The sequence below is a fragment of the Rattus norvegicus genome, chromosome 7, assembly GCF_021556685.1.
Source record: "Rattus norvegicus strain SHRSP/BbbUtx chromosome 7, alternate assembly SHRSP_T2T, whole genome shotgun sequence".
Classification (NCBI taxonomy): Eukaryota; Metazoa; Chordata; class Mammalia; order Rodentia; family Muridae; genus Rattus; species Rattus norvegicus.
The window spans coordinates 139,109,207-139,125,660 of record NC_141540.1 but is presented as its reverse complement, the minus strand read 5'-3'; the positions used below and the strand labels follow the sequence as shown (position 1 = coordinate 139,125,660).

The window sequence follows — 16,454 nt, the reverse complement described above, 5'->3', positions numbered from 1 at the left end:
ACAATAGAAAATGACCAACAACAAACAATAGAAAACAACCAACACGAAACAACAGGAAACAACCAACAACAAACAAGAGAAAACAACCAACAACAAACAAGAGAAAACAACCAACAACAAACAACAGCAAACAATAACAACCAACAACCCACCATGCCTCTCAGGGCTGTAGCATTTATATACCCTCTGAAAAGTCCCCAGAATTCCAAATGTCACATAGTCACTGAAACTTACTGCTGCTGGCAAAACCACATCCCTGCTAAATCGTGAGGCAAATCATAGTCAGCTGTTGTGGACAATCTGAAGCAGCCCCACAAACAAAAAACATGTTCTTATATTTCTGTGTTTTTAAAATAAACCAAAATTCCAATTGTCACTACACTCATAGCCATGTTATACCAGTCCCAGATCAGAAATGATCCAATGATCCTTAGTTGCCCAGCAGATGAAAAGTGATCAACCCGTTATGAAACCCAGTCCCTCACTGCTATGACAAACATTCATATCTGACAGAAGAAGGAGAAGAAAAGGAGAAGAGCTTTAGTTTGGTTCAGTTTCAAGGTTTTTGTCCACGGAGAGTTGGTTCCACTACGAGTCTGGACATCATGATGAGGAGCATGTGGAGCAGCATTGGTCCTCTCATGGGTCCAGGAAGAAGAGGGGAGGTAGCCCCCAACAATACCCCACCCCAGTGACCTATTTCCTTTATCTTAAGGTCTCCAGAACTTCCTCCAGATAGCACCAACAACTAGGGACTAGCATTCAACTTGAGGACACTTCATATTCAAACCATAATATGGTCACAAATGGAACCTTCCTTTGTATGAAAGGAATAAAGTGTTAGTTCATGTTGCAGGAGTGGAGGATGATAAATGATAGAGGCCAAGGCCACATGTAACAAGTGCTCAGCCTCACTGGAAAGTCCTGGGGCTACTGGTGTGAAAGGGATACAGACATAATGACCGTTTGGATTTCCTCCAGGTCTGCTATTACATCCTTCTTTTCATTTCTGATTTTGTCAATTTGGATACTGTCTCTCTGCCTTTTGGTTAGTTTGACTAAGTGTTTGTTTATCTTGTTGGTTTTCACAAAGAACCAGCTCCTCCTTTTGTTGATTCTTTGTATTGTTGTCTTCGTTTCTAAGTTACAGATTTCAGCCCTGACTTTATTTCTTGCCTTCTAATCCTCTTGTGTGTTTTTGTTTCTTTTTGTTCTAGAGCTTCCGGGTGTGCTTTTCAGTCGCTAGTCTGAGATCTCTCCGATTTTTATGAAGGCACTCAGTGCTATGAACTTTCCTCTTAGCACTGCTTTCACTGTGACCCATAACTCATTGCCACTGGATTCTAGAAAGTCTTCAATTTCTATTTCTTTCCTGACTCAGTAGAATATTCTTACTGTGGCACATTCTTCTTTCGTGCCAATGTTCTTAGATCACGTCTTTAAGTGGTTCTGTGCTGTAACTATAGACTATCCGGCCTCCTCTTCTTCCACAGAGATGTGCACAGTTTCTTTGAGCGTGAGTACCATACAGACACCTTACCTTGAAGCCAGTCAAATATATACCTAGCAAGCTGATAGCCGTGAGAAGTGTGCTATCCAAGCCATGAGACGAGGCTATCAGGCACATACTCTGATGCAGTCATTAGAGTACAGGGTTGGAACACAGAAGAACCAGCACACACACACACACACACACACACACACACACACACACACACACACACACACACACAGTGCAGGCATAGAATGCCCAGTATAGAACAGATTACAGAAGACTCACTTTACAATCACCTTGAATAGTTCTCAGTAGGAGAAAGACTTTATGGTGCGTCTAGTATGAATGAGTATGTTGGTTATTTCCTGTAGGCATGGAAAAAAAGCACTCGGGTACACGGTTAAATGACAAAACCAATCAAGCTAGCCTTAGACGGGGACCACATTCCTAAGAAGTGCCTTGGGCATATCTGCTAAATCACTTTGCGTAGGTAAGTAGGTCTGGTGCCTAATGATGTAATGGAAAATCGTTTTGTAACTTCTTATGTAATAGAGTAGTAATGAGAAGGTGTTTACTCTTCTTCCTCCTTTGGCTACTCAGTGCAGTTGTTCTTTCCAACCTACCTCACACACATGGGAAAATGACCAGGAGGGAAGCAAATTGTGTCAGCCTCCATGTTCAATCTCCAATGGTCCTTTGGCTCCCCTTGGATTTTGTCACTGGAAAAAAATCATGTCTTCCTACACAGACACAGGCTTTGTCCTGTTCCAGTGAGCTGTTGTCAGCACAGCAAGATTTCTTGTCCAATAATTTAATCCAGAGTTTCCAAAGATAATGCATAATAAAGTCCCTTGTTGCCCTAAAGAAAAGTTCTGTTTAATTAACGTTGCCAAAGTCAAGCTTCTGCCTGACTCCAGGGACTTCCTGGCATTGAGTCAACTACTTCTTAGGCTCCCTGACTCAATCCGCTGGCCTCATCGACTCTAAACCACGCTGCCTTCCTGATGCTATACACTGGAGAGTTCTTTCAGCCAATGGTAACAGCAAACTGTCAGTCCTGGAAGACGTCAAGTGGACAAATGATTGTGATCAGTACTAAGAAACAGGAAAGAAATTGTTCAAAAAATGGAGTGTACTGTGGTGACTCCCAAACGGAAATTAGGGAAGCGGCCTCAACTATCTAGGGGAGCTCCGGAGACCGTGTAAACACTTCTCACTTAGCTCCCTAGACTGAAGACTACACATTTTTGTGAGCTGAGTAGCTAAGGATGTGTTTTCCTGATGGGAATCACCTGAGGTAAGGCGTGCTTGCTTCTTGAGTTTCAGGAAACACGCCAGGGGCACACCGCTGTCCCTGGCTGCCTAGATGTTCCCAGCTCTTCTCTCAGCTCCTTGAGGCTTTTTCCTGTCCTTCTCTCTCTTCCTGCCTTTCTGAGATATTATTGTTTCGTTTTTAATTCCTTTTGTCATGAGTCTTTTTTCTAGTCTGAGATTTCCTACACTCACAGCTCCAGGAGTCTCTTCCCTTGGTTTAAGCCTTTCTAATGTATTCTCAGATGGACCTCTCCTCCATTGGAATATTGATCATTTAAATCAAACTGGAGACAGAGCTCGTTAAAGCTCTTTCATTATTTGATTAAATTCTCACAGCACTGAAATGAAGGCGGGAAAATTGGGGCTGGAGGGTTGCCTCAGTGGTTAAGAGCATAGATCACTCTTTCAAACTTGGTTTGAAAGATCCAAACTTGGTCCCTAGCATCCTTGTTTTTTTTTTTTTTTTTTGGTTCTTTTTTTCGGAGCTGGGGACCGAACCCAGGGCCTTTCGCTTCCTAGGTAAGTGCTCTACCACTGAGCTAAATCCCCAGCCCCCCTAGCATCCTTGTTGAGCAGCTCACAACCACCTGTAACTCCAGTTCCAGGGAATCCAACACCTCTGGCTTCTGAGGCACCTGATCTCAAGTGTGTGTGTGAGTGTGTGTGTGCATACACACACACCAGCTACATTGTAATTCCCTTGTCCCGTGTGATGCTAACTTCTGGCAAACTGCTGTGCTTGGTTTACACGCACACCCTCCCCCCTCACCAAGGCCCTCTCTACCTACATAGTAGTTATGTGTGTAATTAACAGCTCTTTATATGCTGCTCTTCCTGCTGTCATTGGGTGACTGATGCAGATCATTATCTCTAGGATGCAGAGACATACATAGAACTCACTGAATCTACAGAAAAGATGGCAGACAGTAAGCCAAACAGAAGAGTGACTGAGGGATTCACCTCAGGTCCCTGCAGTAGGAGGACGAGAGTGTTAAGATTTATTATTTGTTAGGAAAATGGTAGTTAGGGAAGCAAAATCAAACCTGTTGTTTTCCCTGTGGCGTGTTAACCACAGAACCAGATCGATGCTTTAACGTTCAATGTGGTGAGGATTCGGCCAGTGACCGATACTCACGGTCCTCAGAATCAGTCAGCCTCTGCCCTGAGCTCTTCTGTTAACAGCTTGAATACCACGTTTCGCTGTCAAAGTTGTCCAGTAGACACAAGTCAGCTCGGTCACAGAGATGGAAAACAGTCTCCAATTACTGTTCAGGCTAATGGCAATTTTTAACTTGATAATTTTTTCTGTGTGTGTGTGTGTGTGTGTGTGTGTGTGTGTGTGTGTGTGTCTGTGAGAGAGAGAGTGTGTGTGTGTGTTTGTGAGTGTGTGTGTGTGTGAGTGTGTGTGTGTGTTCACATGTATAACATGTATAAATGCACATATAATTGCAAATAAAATATTATTTTGTGTTAATTCAAATCCCTTTGACAGGTAAGTCTGTTAATTAAAAGTTAACCATTTAATTTATGTATATGTGGAAATTTAACCAAGTAATTAAAAAATTGTGTGTGTGTGTGCTCATGTGTGGTTGAGTGTACTTGTTTGGGAATGTGGGTAGAGCCCAAAGGACATCCTGGGTGTTGTCTACTAGGTGCTTTTTGTTTGTTTGTTTCTGACTTTTAAAAAAAATACTTTGTGCATATGGGTGTTTTGCCTGCATGTGTGTCTATGCACCATGTGTGTGCCTGGTACCCACAGAGTCCAGAAGAGGGCATTTGATCCCCTGGAACTGGAGTTACAGTCACTTATGAACTGTCATGTGGATGTTGGGAAAGGAGCCTGGGTCCTCTGGAGGAACAGCCAGTGCTCTTAGCTGTCTCCGACTCCTCCCTTTTGCTTTTAAAAGTGTCTGTCACTGGCCTGGAACTCGGCAAGCAAGCTAGGCTGGCTGGCTAGCGATCCCCAGGGTCTGCCTACACCACAGCCTTCTCTTTATGTGTGGGTTCCAGCTATCGAGCTCAGATACTTGTATGCTGTAAGGCAAATGTTGACTGTCGCTTTAGCCCTTAAAAGCATTGTAAAATTAGAATAACTTTAAGCATACAAGGAGGCCGAAAGACTCATACACTAACATAACTTAACCTACACTCAGATTCAAGCATTAATAATTTGCTCTCTATGTGCAAGCGTCTTTCCTTCTTACCAGCTCTGTGCTCACGCCCCGGTAGAATCTGCCCTGTTGAATCATTCGGAAGTACTAGGGGGCAGTAACTTTCACCCCTTGGTATAACTCTTCCACTCACACAAACAAGCATGTCCTCTTGTGTTACCTCAGCCCCACCACTACCCTACGATAATTATCAACAACTCAAACAATACCTAATACCGAGTATGCATGTTTGCATGTGAGCACGGGCAGACATGTGCTGTGAAGACAGCATGCGGCGATCAATTCTCTTCTTCCACCATGGGTGCGGGGCACATCCCAGGGGTGGAGCTCAGGTTATCAGTCTTGGTAGTTAACACTGAGACTTCTTGCCAGCCTTCTTTTGTGACAGATTGGATACGAAAGCATTTTCAAATACAGGTAATAGTAGTACTATGTTGTCTTAGAGCTGGTGTATCAGTTCTAAGCAACTCTTATGCAGAATTATTGTCTTAATAGCAGAAAATTCTATTGTATTCCTGGTGAAGCTAGCAGTCCAAGGTCAAGGTAAAATTAAGCTTGGTTTCCCTGGAGGCCATTTTCCTTGGTTCGAAGGTGGCTGCCTACTTTCTCGCTGTGTCCCCACAGAGGCATGGCGCTTTTTCTTGCCCCATGCTGTACGAAGCCCCATTATTTAGTCTGCAATGTTAGGGTGGATATTGAGCACTAGATGTCACAGGTGAGAGGCAGTGTGCTTTGCTGTTGGTGTTCCTCCTGGCACGCAGGAATGGGCGCTCTGTAAGATGACTTCAGCTGCCTGCCGTGTGTGGTGTGCTCAGCTCACTCCCCAGCCCTGTGGTGATGTCCTCTTCAAATCTTCATCAATTGGTTGCACGGCAGAGACAGCCGTGGTTTGCATGGAAATCTAATGAGGTTTTGCTTCGTTCTAATATATGTAATGTCAACCCTACAGTTTTAAAGAATGCTTCACAGAGCAAAACCAAGAGAGGTGCCTCCCGTTACCAACAGCACAGTGAATCCAACTGGAGAAGGAGAAGGGAGAAGGCACTGGGCAAGGTCGGGACGCATTTAGTGAGTGGTGGCGATTCAGTCTTGGCGCCTCTCCCTTCTCTCCCTCCTGCTTGTGCCAAGTGTCTGTGGCATAGGGACCTCCACCTGTTCAGATGCTCACACTGCAGTTACATAGATTGGGCTGTGCTCTCTGCCTCTCTCCCGGTTACTCTATCTCTGTCTCTCATTTTATTCTATCAAGGAGAACCACAGAGGATCGGTTACTAGGCGTGCTACCTCTTATTTGGTTTTGAGATGAACAGCTCTCAAAGAGCCTTTTCTCTTGAGCAAGAGTCAATTAACATCACCCCCCACCACCAACAGTAGCGCTTGGGTCTAAAGGAAAACCTTTCGTGTGGTATCCCATGATTGTTTGACTTCAGTCTGATGCATTAAGTTGCACAAGTCAACGATGGATGGAATTTCAGGCATCAGGCACAGGCAAAATGGAAAGGTTTCATTTTATGTTTGAAAGACTTTTCCCCTGAGGGTCTCTGAAATGACTTGTATTATGCTGGCCACCGGCACTCTCCATGGCCACCAGCACAGTCCTTCTTTCTGCTGCTCACTTTGCCCTCCTGGCAGCAGGAAATAAGGCATGTGACACTAGACTCCTTTCTTCCCTTCAATCCCAATGTCACACAGCACTAGTTTTTCTTTTTCCTTTTTGGACATGAGGCTCTTATGGGCAGCCATCTGAATTACACGAATAAGGTTTAATTTCTTGTAAAGAAAAAATATTAAAAGTTGGGATTCTCTCTATAACTCCTGGAATCTTGGCAGCCCATTGGGCTGTGCTTAGAGGGAAAGGAGGATTTTGACATGTGTTGGCCCTGGAATCCCACAGCGCGGGCCGCCGTGGCCACTGGAACTTTCACCTGAGGTCTCGTCTACATTGCTTTCCTCTGAGGTGGGGTGGGCGGGTCTGAGGAGGGGATCTGAGAATCTCCATGACTAAAGAGAGAAAGAAGATGACTTCTCTCTTCCTGTCAAAGTAGTAAAATACACGTCTAGACATGGTCTCCGATTTTACCATTTCATATTATCAATGCTAAGTCTATAAAATGTTAGCTATCAGGGCCTTTCTCCCTTTAAATGTTGCTCTCGATGTAATGCCATAACCCAGGGTGGACCGGCTGAGAAATGGAGCTGGTTGGGTTTTGTTTCTCTCCAAAACTGGGAAGTTTAGCTGCTCCACCTGTGACAGAGGGGTCACTCACAGTTATCACAGAAGAACTGGGTGAATTAAGGCCGAGCGAGAAGAGAGAGAAAGCAAGATGATTGGACAGTTCTCTTGTGACTCAGGCTGGCATGGCCCAGTGCACGCAAATGTGAGAAGGCGGGTTAGGTACTGTGAGGGGCTGACAAAGCCCACACATGCTATGCACATGGGAGGCCACTGCGTGTCTATCACATGAATGGGTGTTAGAATGGGCTTCTAACAGGGACATGCTTCAAGCAGGGGTCAGCAGCATCTCATGACTCAGTGTAGGCAAAGAATGGCTCATAAACGTCCACCGACTTCCAGGGCATTAGAAATCTAGACCGCCATTCTAAAAGTTCGTTATTATATGCATACATTTGAAAATTAAATAACAGTATGACTCTAAACGCTAAACAATTGGGTGTTTTTCAAAGAAGAAAAACTCCAAGCACTTCAATTTCACAGCCCTCAGGTTCTTCGAGACTTTGCTCTCTCCTGCCATTTCTGAGACTTCACATTGGCTATGTACCTACAGGCTTGTGCTTATAGAGTTTCTCACTTCTGTCAGGCAAGCAGACATAGCAAAACACGTGCGCGCGTGCGCGCGCGCGCACACACACACACACACACACACACACAAGCAAAGATCTCATTAGAAGTTAAATGAAAGCAATGAGGTAAGGACTGACTTTGTGGTGTCTGCTCCAGCACTCTTGCCTTTTTCTTCTGTTGTTTGTCGAATACACACAGAGTTTGTGCACCTGCTAAAATCCCCATCTCAGCTCCTTATCTCCCCGGTAACCCGCCCTTGGGCACATCCTCTATCTCGGATCGGAAACATTTCTCACACGAGTCACTCTCAGCAGCGACTGGGCTCAGAGAAAGGCATCATGGTAAAAGATAGCATAGCTGATTTAGAATGTTAATGGTTTTAGCCATGGCCAGGGAGTTCATTTTTTACTAGCTGAGCAGAGATTTATGGTGAATAAAATTTTGATCTGGAGTAATTAAGGGTCTTTAATGATCTTAGTTTTTGTTTTTTGTTCTTCTGTACAGCCATGAGGAATCACAGTGCTGTCCGTGAGTTTGTCCTTGTTGGACTGTCCACCGATCCCCACATTCAGCCTGCTCTCTTTGTCCTGTTCCTTCTGGTTTACCTCCTCACCGTGGTGGGGAACTCCCTGATGTTGTTCGTGATTGCGGCTGATTCTCACCTCCACACACCCATGTACTTCTTCTTGAGACAGCTGTCCTTCCTGGACCTCTGCCATTCTTCTGTCACGGCTCCCAAGATGCTAGAGAATCTACTTTCTGAGGAGAAAACCATCCTGGTTGAAAGCTGCTTGGCTCAGGCCTTCTTCGTCTTCGCCACCGGTGGCACCGAGGCCTGTCTACTTGCAGCGATGGCCTATGACCGCTACGTGGCCATCGGCTCCCCTTTGCTCTATAGCCAGGTGATGAGTAGCCAGCTCTGTGTGGGGCTGGTGTGGCTGTCCTGGGGTCTGGCCATTGTGGATGCTCTCCTCAACATACTTCTGGCTGTCAGTTTAGACTTCTGTGAGGACCAAACCATCCCTCACTTCAGCTGTGAGCTGTCTTCTCTCTTCCCTCTGTCCTGCTCTGACACTGCCGCCAACTTCACACTCTTGCTGTGCTCCTCCGTTGTGCATTTCTTCGGAACCCTTGTCATGATTGTATGCTCTTATGGCCGCATAGTCTCCGCGGTCCTGAGGGTCAGCTCCTCCACGGGGCGAAGCAAGGCCTTCTCCACCTGCTTGTCCCATCTCACCACTGTCATCTTGTTCTATGGCTCGGGTTTCATCAGTTATCTCTTACCGGTTTCAGGGTCCCCACTAGAAATGGTCTTCTCCTTGCAGTATAGCCTGATCACCCCCATGCTGAACCCCCTCATCTACAGCCTGAAGAACAAGGAGGTGAAGGCAGCCATGGGAAGAATGATCAGAAAGCATTTTTAGCCTCTTGAACATCACACACAACGTTACGGTAAGACAGACACGGAACCGTGGTGCTACGTGACCAAATAATGGGCTCTGAGGAGAGTTCCTGGTTGTCCACGATGAGAAGGTGCTACTGGGGACAAGCCTCTTGCCTTTTTGGAAATATTTGTGAAAGAAGCAGAACTCTTTGGGTGATAGATCTCATTCACAAAATGGTAAACGGATCAGTGGAGCCTCTTTTCCAGGAGAGCATCTTACAACAATATTTATGTTTCATAGCTGTGTACATAGCTGTAATCATTGGCAGCTCACTACTCTTTCATGTTTAAGGAGATAGACCCCAAGTTTTCAGGAAATCTGACTCCCCCAGAGACAATGACTATCATGGGGTTGGAGGAACCTGTGGCCCCGGAGAGGCTGACAGTCTTGTCTCTTCCTCCTGATGAAGCGTTCCAACCCAGACATTCTAACCTGGAGTGAAATCAAGACTTAAGCAAAGTTATCTAGAATCATTTCTAGGAAGTCCAAATATTATTTATAAACAAAAAGAAATCCCTTGGAACCAAGCCTATAATACTGTACCTCCTTAAAAGAACTGTAGCCCCGTTCTCTTGCAGCTCTCCTTGGGTTGATGTGTGAAGAAAGAATAACGATGTCATATCTGATATATTTCTCAACATTCCTGGGGTAGCAAGAGGCGACACTTGTAATTCCTGGGGCCTCTGGACAGATCTACTTCAGATTATGAGTATCCTAGATTACCCACGGGGGTTTACCCACGAATCCATACAGTGTGAGCGTTCTACAGCTAGACACACAGAAAAGGCCAGGCAAGCTGGAAGGACAGAGATAATGTAAGCGAAAGAAAGATTTGCTATCACCCTGGCCTCTCAATGCTGGCGTTCTTGATGAAGAGGCCATGAGGCAGGAACTGTGGCCAGCTTCTAGAAGCGAAGAGCACCAGCCAATAGGCAGCAGGGAGACCGGGCACTCGCTTCTCAGCACTGAGCTTTGTCAGAGCCTGGAAGAAGCAGAAGAGGATGTAGAGGCTGAAGAGGCAGGGCTTCTTCACACGCACTCCAGATCAGCCAAACCTTGGGCAATGCAGAGTGTGCAGCCCACCCAGACTTCTGACCTAATGTATTATAACATAAGTATCTTCATGACTTAAAACATGTTTTATTTCATTTTTTAGAATTTCATCTACGAGTACTGTATTTACATCATTTTTATCACAAACCCTTTCCCATCCACAACTACTCCCATATCCCCCCCCACTTCTCTTCACATTCATGAGTTTCTTCTTCTTTAATTATTGCTGTCCTACCCCCCGCCCCTACACATACAACCCACTGAGTCCATTTTGTGCTGCTCATGTGGATATGTGTTTAAAGTCGACCACTTAAGATCTAACTGGGTAAGCCCTGAAAAGGTCCGATTCTCTCTCAGTAGGCTTTAATTGCCTGCAGTGTTTCATCTGGGCATGAGGCCCTGTGGGATTTCCCCCACACACGTTGCCATTTCAATTGGTAGTGTGTCCTATTTAGGTAGCCATGTTTGGAGTGGAAGTTTCTGGATATGTCAGGTGATGCAGACTCAAGCGGAGGAGCTACCTCACAATGGTGTTTTGCTGAAGCAAGACCCGTGGGAGGGCACGTGAAAATAGGACTCAACGAACAGTGGTGGTGCACTTGCACAGCTAGCTTTGCAACACTTGGTCTTCGCTGATCTTCACATCATTGAGAGAGGCACAGTGGAGAACTTCTCCAGGCATCCTGGCTGGTCCTGGTTGCTCTGCTGACTCATGCTGATTCGGTAGAGGAGGCCTGGTGGTTTCTGCTGGATTATGCCACTACTGCTGATTCGGTTTGCTATCCTGACACTACTGAACTGGACTATGGTATCCTGACAGAGATCGGAATCGCCCCAAGAGGGTGGGGTGGGGTCGAAGCATTAAAAAAACTCTTATTAAAAGTAGGTTTAAGAAATCTAAACCTACACATGTTGATGAGACTTCATGGGTGTAGCTTCTCTTGACGTCTCTAGGAGATTCAGTTCTCACGACATACTCCCCGTTCCTCTGACTCTTACAGCCACTCCACCCTCTTTCCTCCCATGTTCCCTGAGCTTTAGTGTAGAGGTCGTGTTATAGATGGGTTTGTTGGGGGGCACGGGTATAGTTTTTCTGCTACTAAACTAGTAATAATTTGTTATGGTAGTAATAGAAAATTAATGCATACCATGACGTTGAATATTCTACTTAATAATCGTCTTAACAGGTACGTGGGATAGAGAGGTTCTACTGTGAAGAGATAAGACGTAAGATGTGTGTGCTTGAGAAGTTGCTATCAGCAAGACGATGGTGCCTGACCCTAAGCCAGGAAACTGGGGCTAAGCCATGCTCTCAGTTACTGAACACAACCCATCACTGCTACCTCTACGTCTCCCATGTCCTCTGTGTATGCTCACAGTCTGATTCAGTTCCTTAAGACCCAAGGATGGTAACTGGCCTTGAAACAGGAAATGTGACTTGTCAGTGAAATCTACAGTTTGTTTCGTAGATTAAAAACAACAACAAAAGACCTGTCAGGAAAAGGAGGCTATATGGGATTAATTGCTAAAATGCACTGAAGAAAGTGAGCCACGCCAATCAACCACTTGTGGCATGCAGGAGTGTTCCTATTTCTCCACGTCCTCACCAGCATCTGCTGTCACCTGAGTAAACGTTTGATCGTAGCCATTCTGACTGGTGTGAAATGGAATCTCAGGGTTGTTTTGATTTGCATTTCCCTGATGACTAAGGATGTTGAACATTTCTTTATCTGCTCCTCAGTCATTTGATGTTCCTCAGCTGAGAATTCTTTGTTTAGCTCTGTACCATTTTTAATAAGGTTATTTGATTCTCTGGAGTCTAACTTCTTGAGTTCTTTCTATATTTTGGATATAAGCCCTCTATCAGATGTAGGATTGGTAAAGACCTTTTCCAAATCTGTTGGTTGACATTTTGTCCTAATGACAGTGTCTTTTGCTTTACAAAAGCTTTGCAGTTTTATGAGATCCCATTTGTCGATTCTTGATCTTAGAGCATAAGCCATTGGTGTTCTGTTCAGGAAATTTTCCCCAGTTCTTTTATTGTTGAGGATAGTTTTTGCTATCCTGGGTTTTTTGTTATTCCAAATGAATTTGCAAATTGCTCTTTCTAACTCTATGAAGAATTGAGTTGGAATTTTGATGGGGATTGCATTGAATCTGTAGATTACTTTTGACAAGATAGCCAGTTTTACAATATTAATCCTGCCAATCCAAGAGCATGGGAGATCTTTCCATCTTCTGAGATCGTTTTCAATTTCTTTCTTCAGAGACTTGAAGTTCTTGTCATACAGATCTTTAATTTGCTTGGTTAGAGTCACACCGAGGTAACATATTATTTGGGATTATTGTGAAGGGTATCATTTCCCTAATTTCTTTCTCAGCCTGTTTATCCTTAGAGTAGAGGAGGCTACTGATTTGAGTTAATTGTATATCCAGCCACTTTACTGAAGTTGTTTATCAGGCTTAGTAGTTCTGTGGTGGAACTTTTGGGGTCACTTAAGTACACAATCATATCATCTGCAAATAGTGATTATTTTGACTTCTTCCTTTCCAATTTGTATCCCTTTGATCTCCTTTTGTTTCTGATTGCTCTGGATAGGACTTGAGTACTATATTGAATAAGTAGGGAGAGAGCAAGGCTGCCTTGTTTGTCCCTGATTTTAGTGGGATTGCTTCAAGTTTCTCTCCATTTGGTTTGATGTGGCTACTGGTTTGCTGTATATTGCTTTTACTATGTTTTGTATGGGCCTTGAATTCCTGATCTTTCCAAGACTTTTCCCATGAAGGAGTGTTGAACTTTGTCGAATGTTTTCTTAGCATCTAATAAAATGATCATGTGGTTTTTTTTCCTTTGAGTTTGTTTATATAGGGGATTATGTTGATAAATTTCTGTATATTAAACCATCCCTGTATCCCTGGGATGAAGGCTACTTGATTGTGATGGATGATTGTTTTGATGTGCTCTTGGATTTGGTTTGTGACAATTTTATTGAGTAGTGCTCCGTCGATATTCATAAGGGAAATTGGTCTGAAGTTCTCTTTCTTTGTTGGGTCTTCGTGTGGTTTTGGAATAAGCATAATTGTGGCTTCATAGAAAGAATTGGATAGTGTTCCTTCTGTTTCTATTTTGTGGAATAGTTTCAACAGTATTGGTATTAGGTCTTCTATGAAGGTCTGATAGAATTCTGCACTAAACCCATACAGGCCTGGGCTTTTTTTGGTTGGGAGACTTTTAATAACTACTTCTATTTCTTTAGGAGTTATGGGACTGTTTAGATGGTTTATCTGATCCTGATTTAACTTTGGTAGAAAATTGTCCGTTTCATCAAGATTTTCCAGTTTTGTTGAATATAGGCTTTTGTAGTAGGATCTGATGATTTTTTTAATTTCTTCAGATTCTGTTGCTACGTCTCCCTTTTTGTTTCTGATTTTGTTAATTTGGAAACACTCTCTCTGTGCCCTCCGGTTAGTCTGGTTAAGGGTTTATCTATCTTGTTGATTTTCTCAAAGAACCAGCTCCTGGTTTTGTTGATTTTTTGTGTAGTTCTTTTTGTTTCTACTTGGTTGATTTCAGCCCTGAGTTTGATTATTTCCTGCCTTCTACTCCTCTTGGGTGTATTTGCTTCTTTTTATTCTTGAGATTTTAGGTGTGCTGTCAAGTTGCTAATGTATGCTCTCTCCAGTTTCTATTTGGAGGCACTCAGAGCTATGAGTTTTCCTCTTAGCACTGTTTTCATTGTGTCCCATAAGTTTGGGTATGATGTGACTTTATTTTCATTAAATTCTAAAAAGTTTTTAATTTCTTTCTTTATTGCTTCCTTGACCAAGTTATCATTGAGTAGAGTGTGTATATGGGATTTTTGTTGTTTCTATTGTTATTGAAGTTCAGTCTTAGTCAGTGGTAATCTCAAAGGATGCCTGGGATTATTTCAATCTTCTTGTATCTGTTGAGGCCTGTTTTGTGACGAATTACAGGTCAATTTTGGAGAATGTAACATGAGGTGCTGAGAAGAAGGTATATTCTTTTGGTTTAGGATGAAATGTTCTATAGATATCTCTTAAATCCATTTGGTTCATAACTTCTGTTAGTCTCTCTGTGTCTCTGTTTAGTTTCTGTTTCCATAATCTATGCACTGGTGAGAGTGGGGTGTGAAGTCTCCCACTATTATTGTGTGGGGTACAGTGTGTGCTTTGAGCTTCAGTAAGGTTTCTTTTATGAATATAGGTGGCCTTACATTTGGAGCATACATATTCAGGATTGAGAGTTCATCTTGGTGGATTTTTCCATTGATGAATATGAAGTGCCCTTCCTTATCTTTTTTGATAACTTTCGGCTGAAAGTCGATTTTATTCGATATTAGAATGGCTACTCCAGCTTGTTTCTTGTGACCATTTGCTTGGAAAGTTGTTTTCCAGCCTTTTACTCTGAAGTAGTGTCTGTCTTTGTCACTTAGGTGTGTTTCCTGTATGCAGCAAAATGCTGGGTCCTCTTTACATATCCAGTCTGTTAGTCTATGTCTTTTTATTGAGGAATTGAGTCCATTGATGCTAAGAGATATGAAGGAATAGTGATTGTTGATCCCTGTTATTTTTGTTGTTAGAGGTGGAATTATGTTTGTGTGGCTCTCTTCTTTAGGGTTTGTTGCCAGAAGATTACTTTCTTGCTTTTTCTAGGGTGTAGTTTCCCTCCTTGTGTTGGAATTTTCCATCTATTATCCTTTGTGGGGCTGGATTTGTGGAAAGATATTGTGTAAATTTGGTTTTGTCATGGAATATCTTGGTTTCCCCATCTTTGTTAATTGAGAGTTTTGCTGGATATGGTAGCCTGGGATGGCATTTGTGTTCTTCTAGGGTCTGTATGACATCTTCCCAGGATCTTCTGGCTTCATAGTCTCTGGTGAGAAGTCTGGTATAATTCTGATAGGTCTGCCTTTATATGTTACTTGACCTTTTTCCTTTACTGCTTTTAATATTCTTTTTCTGTTTTGTGCATTTGGTGTTTTGACTATTGTGTGACAGGAGGAACTTCTTTTCTGGTCCAATCTATTTGGAGTTCTGTAGGCTTCTTGTATGTTTATGGGCATCTCTTTCTTTAGGTTAGGGAAGTTTTTTTTCCTCCATCTTTATTAACTTGGGTATTTCTTATTTACATCCCCTAGCCCCTCCCCCTCCCCTTCTATATGGGTGTTCCTCTTACCATCCTCCCCCAATTACCACCTTCCCCCCAACAATCACGTTCACTGGGGGTTCAGCCTTGGCAGGACCAAGGGCTTCCCCTTCCACTGGTGCTTTTACTAGGCTATTCATTGCTACCTATGCAGTTGGAGCCCAGGGTCAGTCCATGTCTTTGGGTAGTGGCTTAGTCCCTGGAAGCTCTGGTTGCTTGGCATTGTCGTTCATATGGGGTCTCAAGCCCCTTCAAGCTCTTTCAGTCCTTTCTCTGATTCCTTCAATGGGGGTCCTGTTCTCAGTTTGGTTTGCTGATGGCATTGGCCTATGTATTTGCCATATTCTGACTGTGTCTCTCAGGAGAGATCTACATTCGGTTCCTGTCAGCCTGCACTTCTTTGCTTCATCCATCTTATCTAGTTTGGTGACTGTATATGTATGGGCCACATTTGGGGCAGGTTCTGAATGGGTGTTCCTTCAGACTCTATTCTAAATTTTGCTTCCCTATTCCCTCCCAAGGGTATTCCCAAGAGCTGTGTCACAGGGTCAGCTCTGGGCACAGGCAGAAACTAGAAGGATCCTGCCAGAGGGCTCCAGCGGGTTCCTCTTGGACCAGGAATGTGAGCAGAAGTGGAGGTCTCCCCTGCGCTCTCAGGATTGTCTGCACTTCTGAGAGTCTAGCTCTCTCCCCAGGGGATCTGGGTACAGATCTGTGGGTACAGAGCTGTGGGACTGGGTCAGCTCTGGGCACAGGCAGAAACCAGAAGTCTTGTGCTGTTTTTATCAAATGTATCTCTCCTTTCCCAGCTTTATTTAGGCTGAGCTGCTGGTTTAAAGTTGTATGGGTTTCAAGCTAATTAACACAAACATTCACTCACATATTTCCCTGTGCGTTAATAACGTTTAGGATCTACTCTCTCAGCAAATCTCTTCCCTGTAATACAATAATGTCATATTCGCAGGGTCAAACAGCTGCCCTCTGGGCTTGGCTGTATAACTGTCCC

At 43.7% G+C, this 16,454-nt stretch overlaps 1 protein-coding gene across 1 annotated transcript; it reads left to right on the top strand.

The window, feature by feature from the left end:
• The first annotated feature begins 8,289 nt into the window (after positions 1-8,289).
• Or8s5 (olfactory receptor family 8 subfamily S member 5) lies at positions 8,290-9,207 on the top strand. Its single transcript, NM_001001078.1, has one exon. It carries the CDS (start codon positions 8,290-8,292, stop codon positions 9,205-9,207), a length of 918 nt encoding a protein of 305 aa, NP_001001078.1.
• The last annotated feature ends 7,247 nt before the right edge of the window (positions 9,208-16,454 follow it).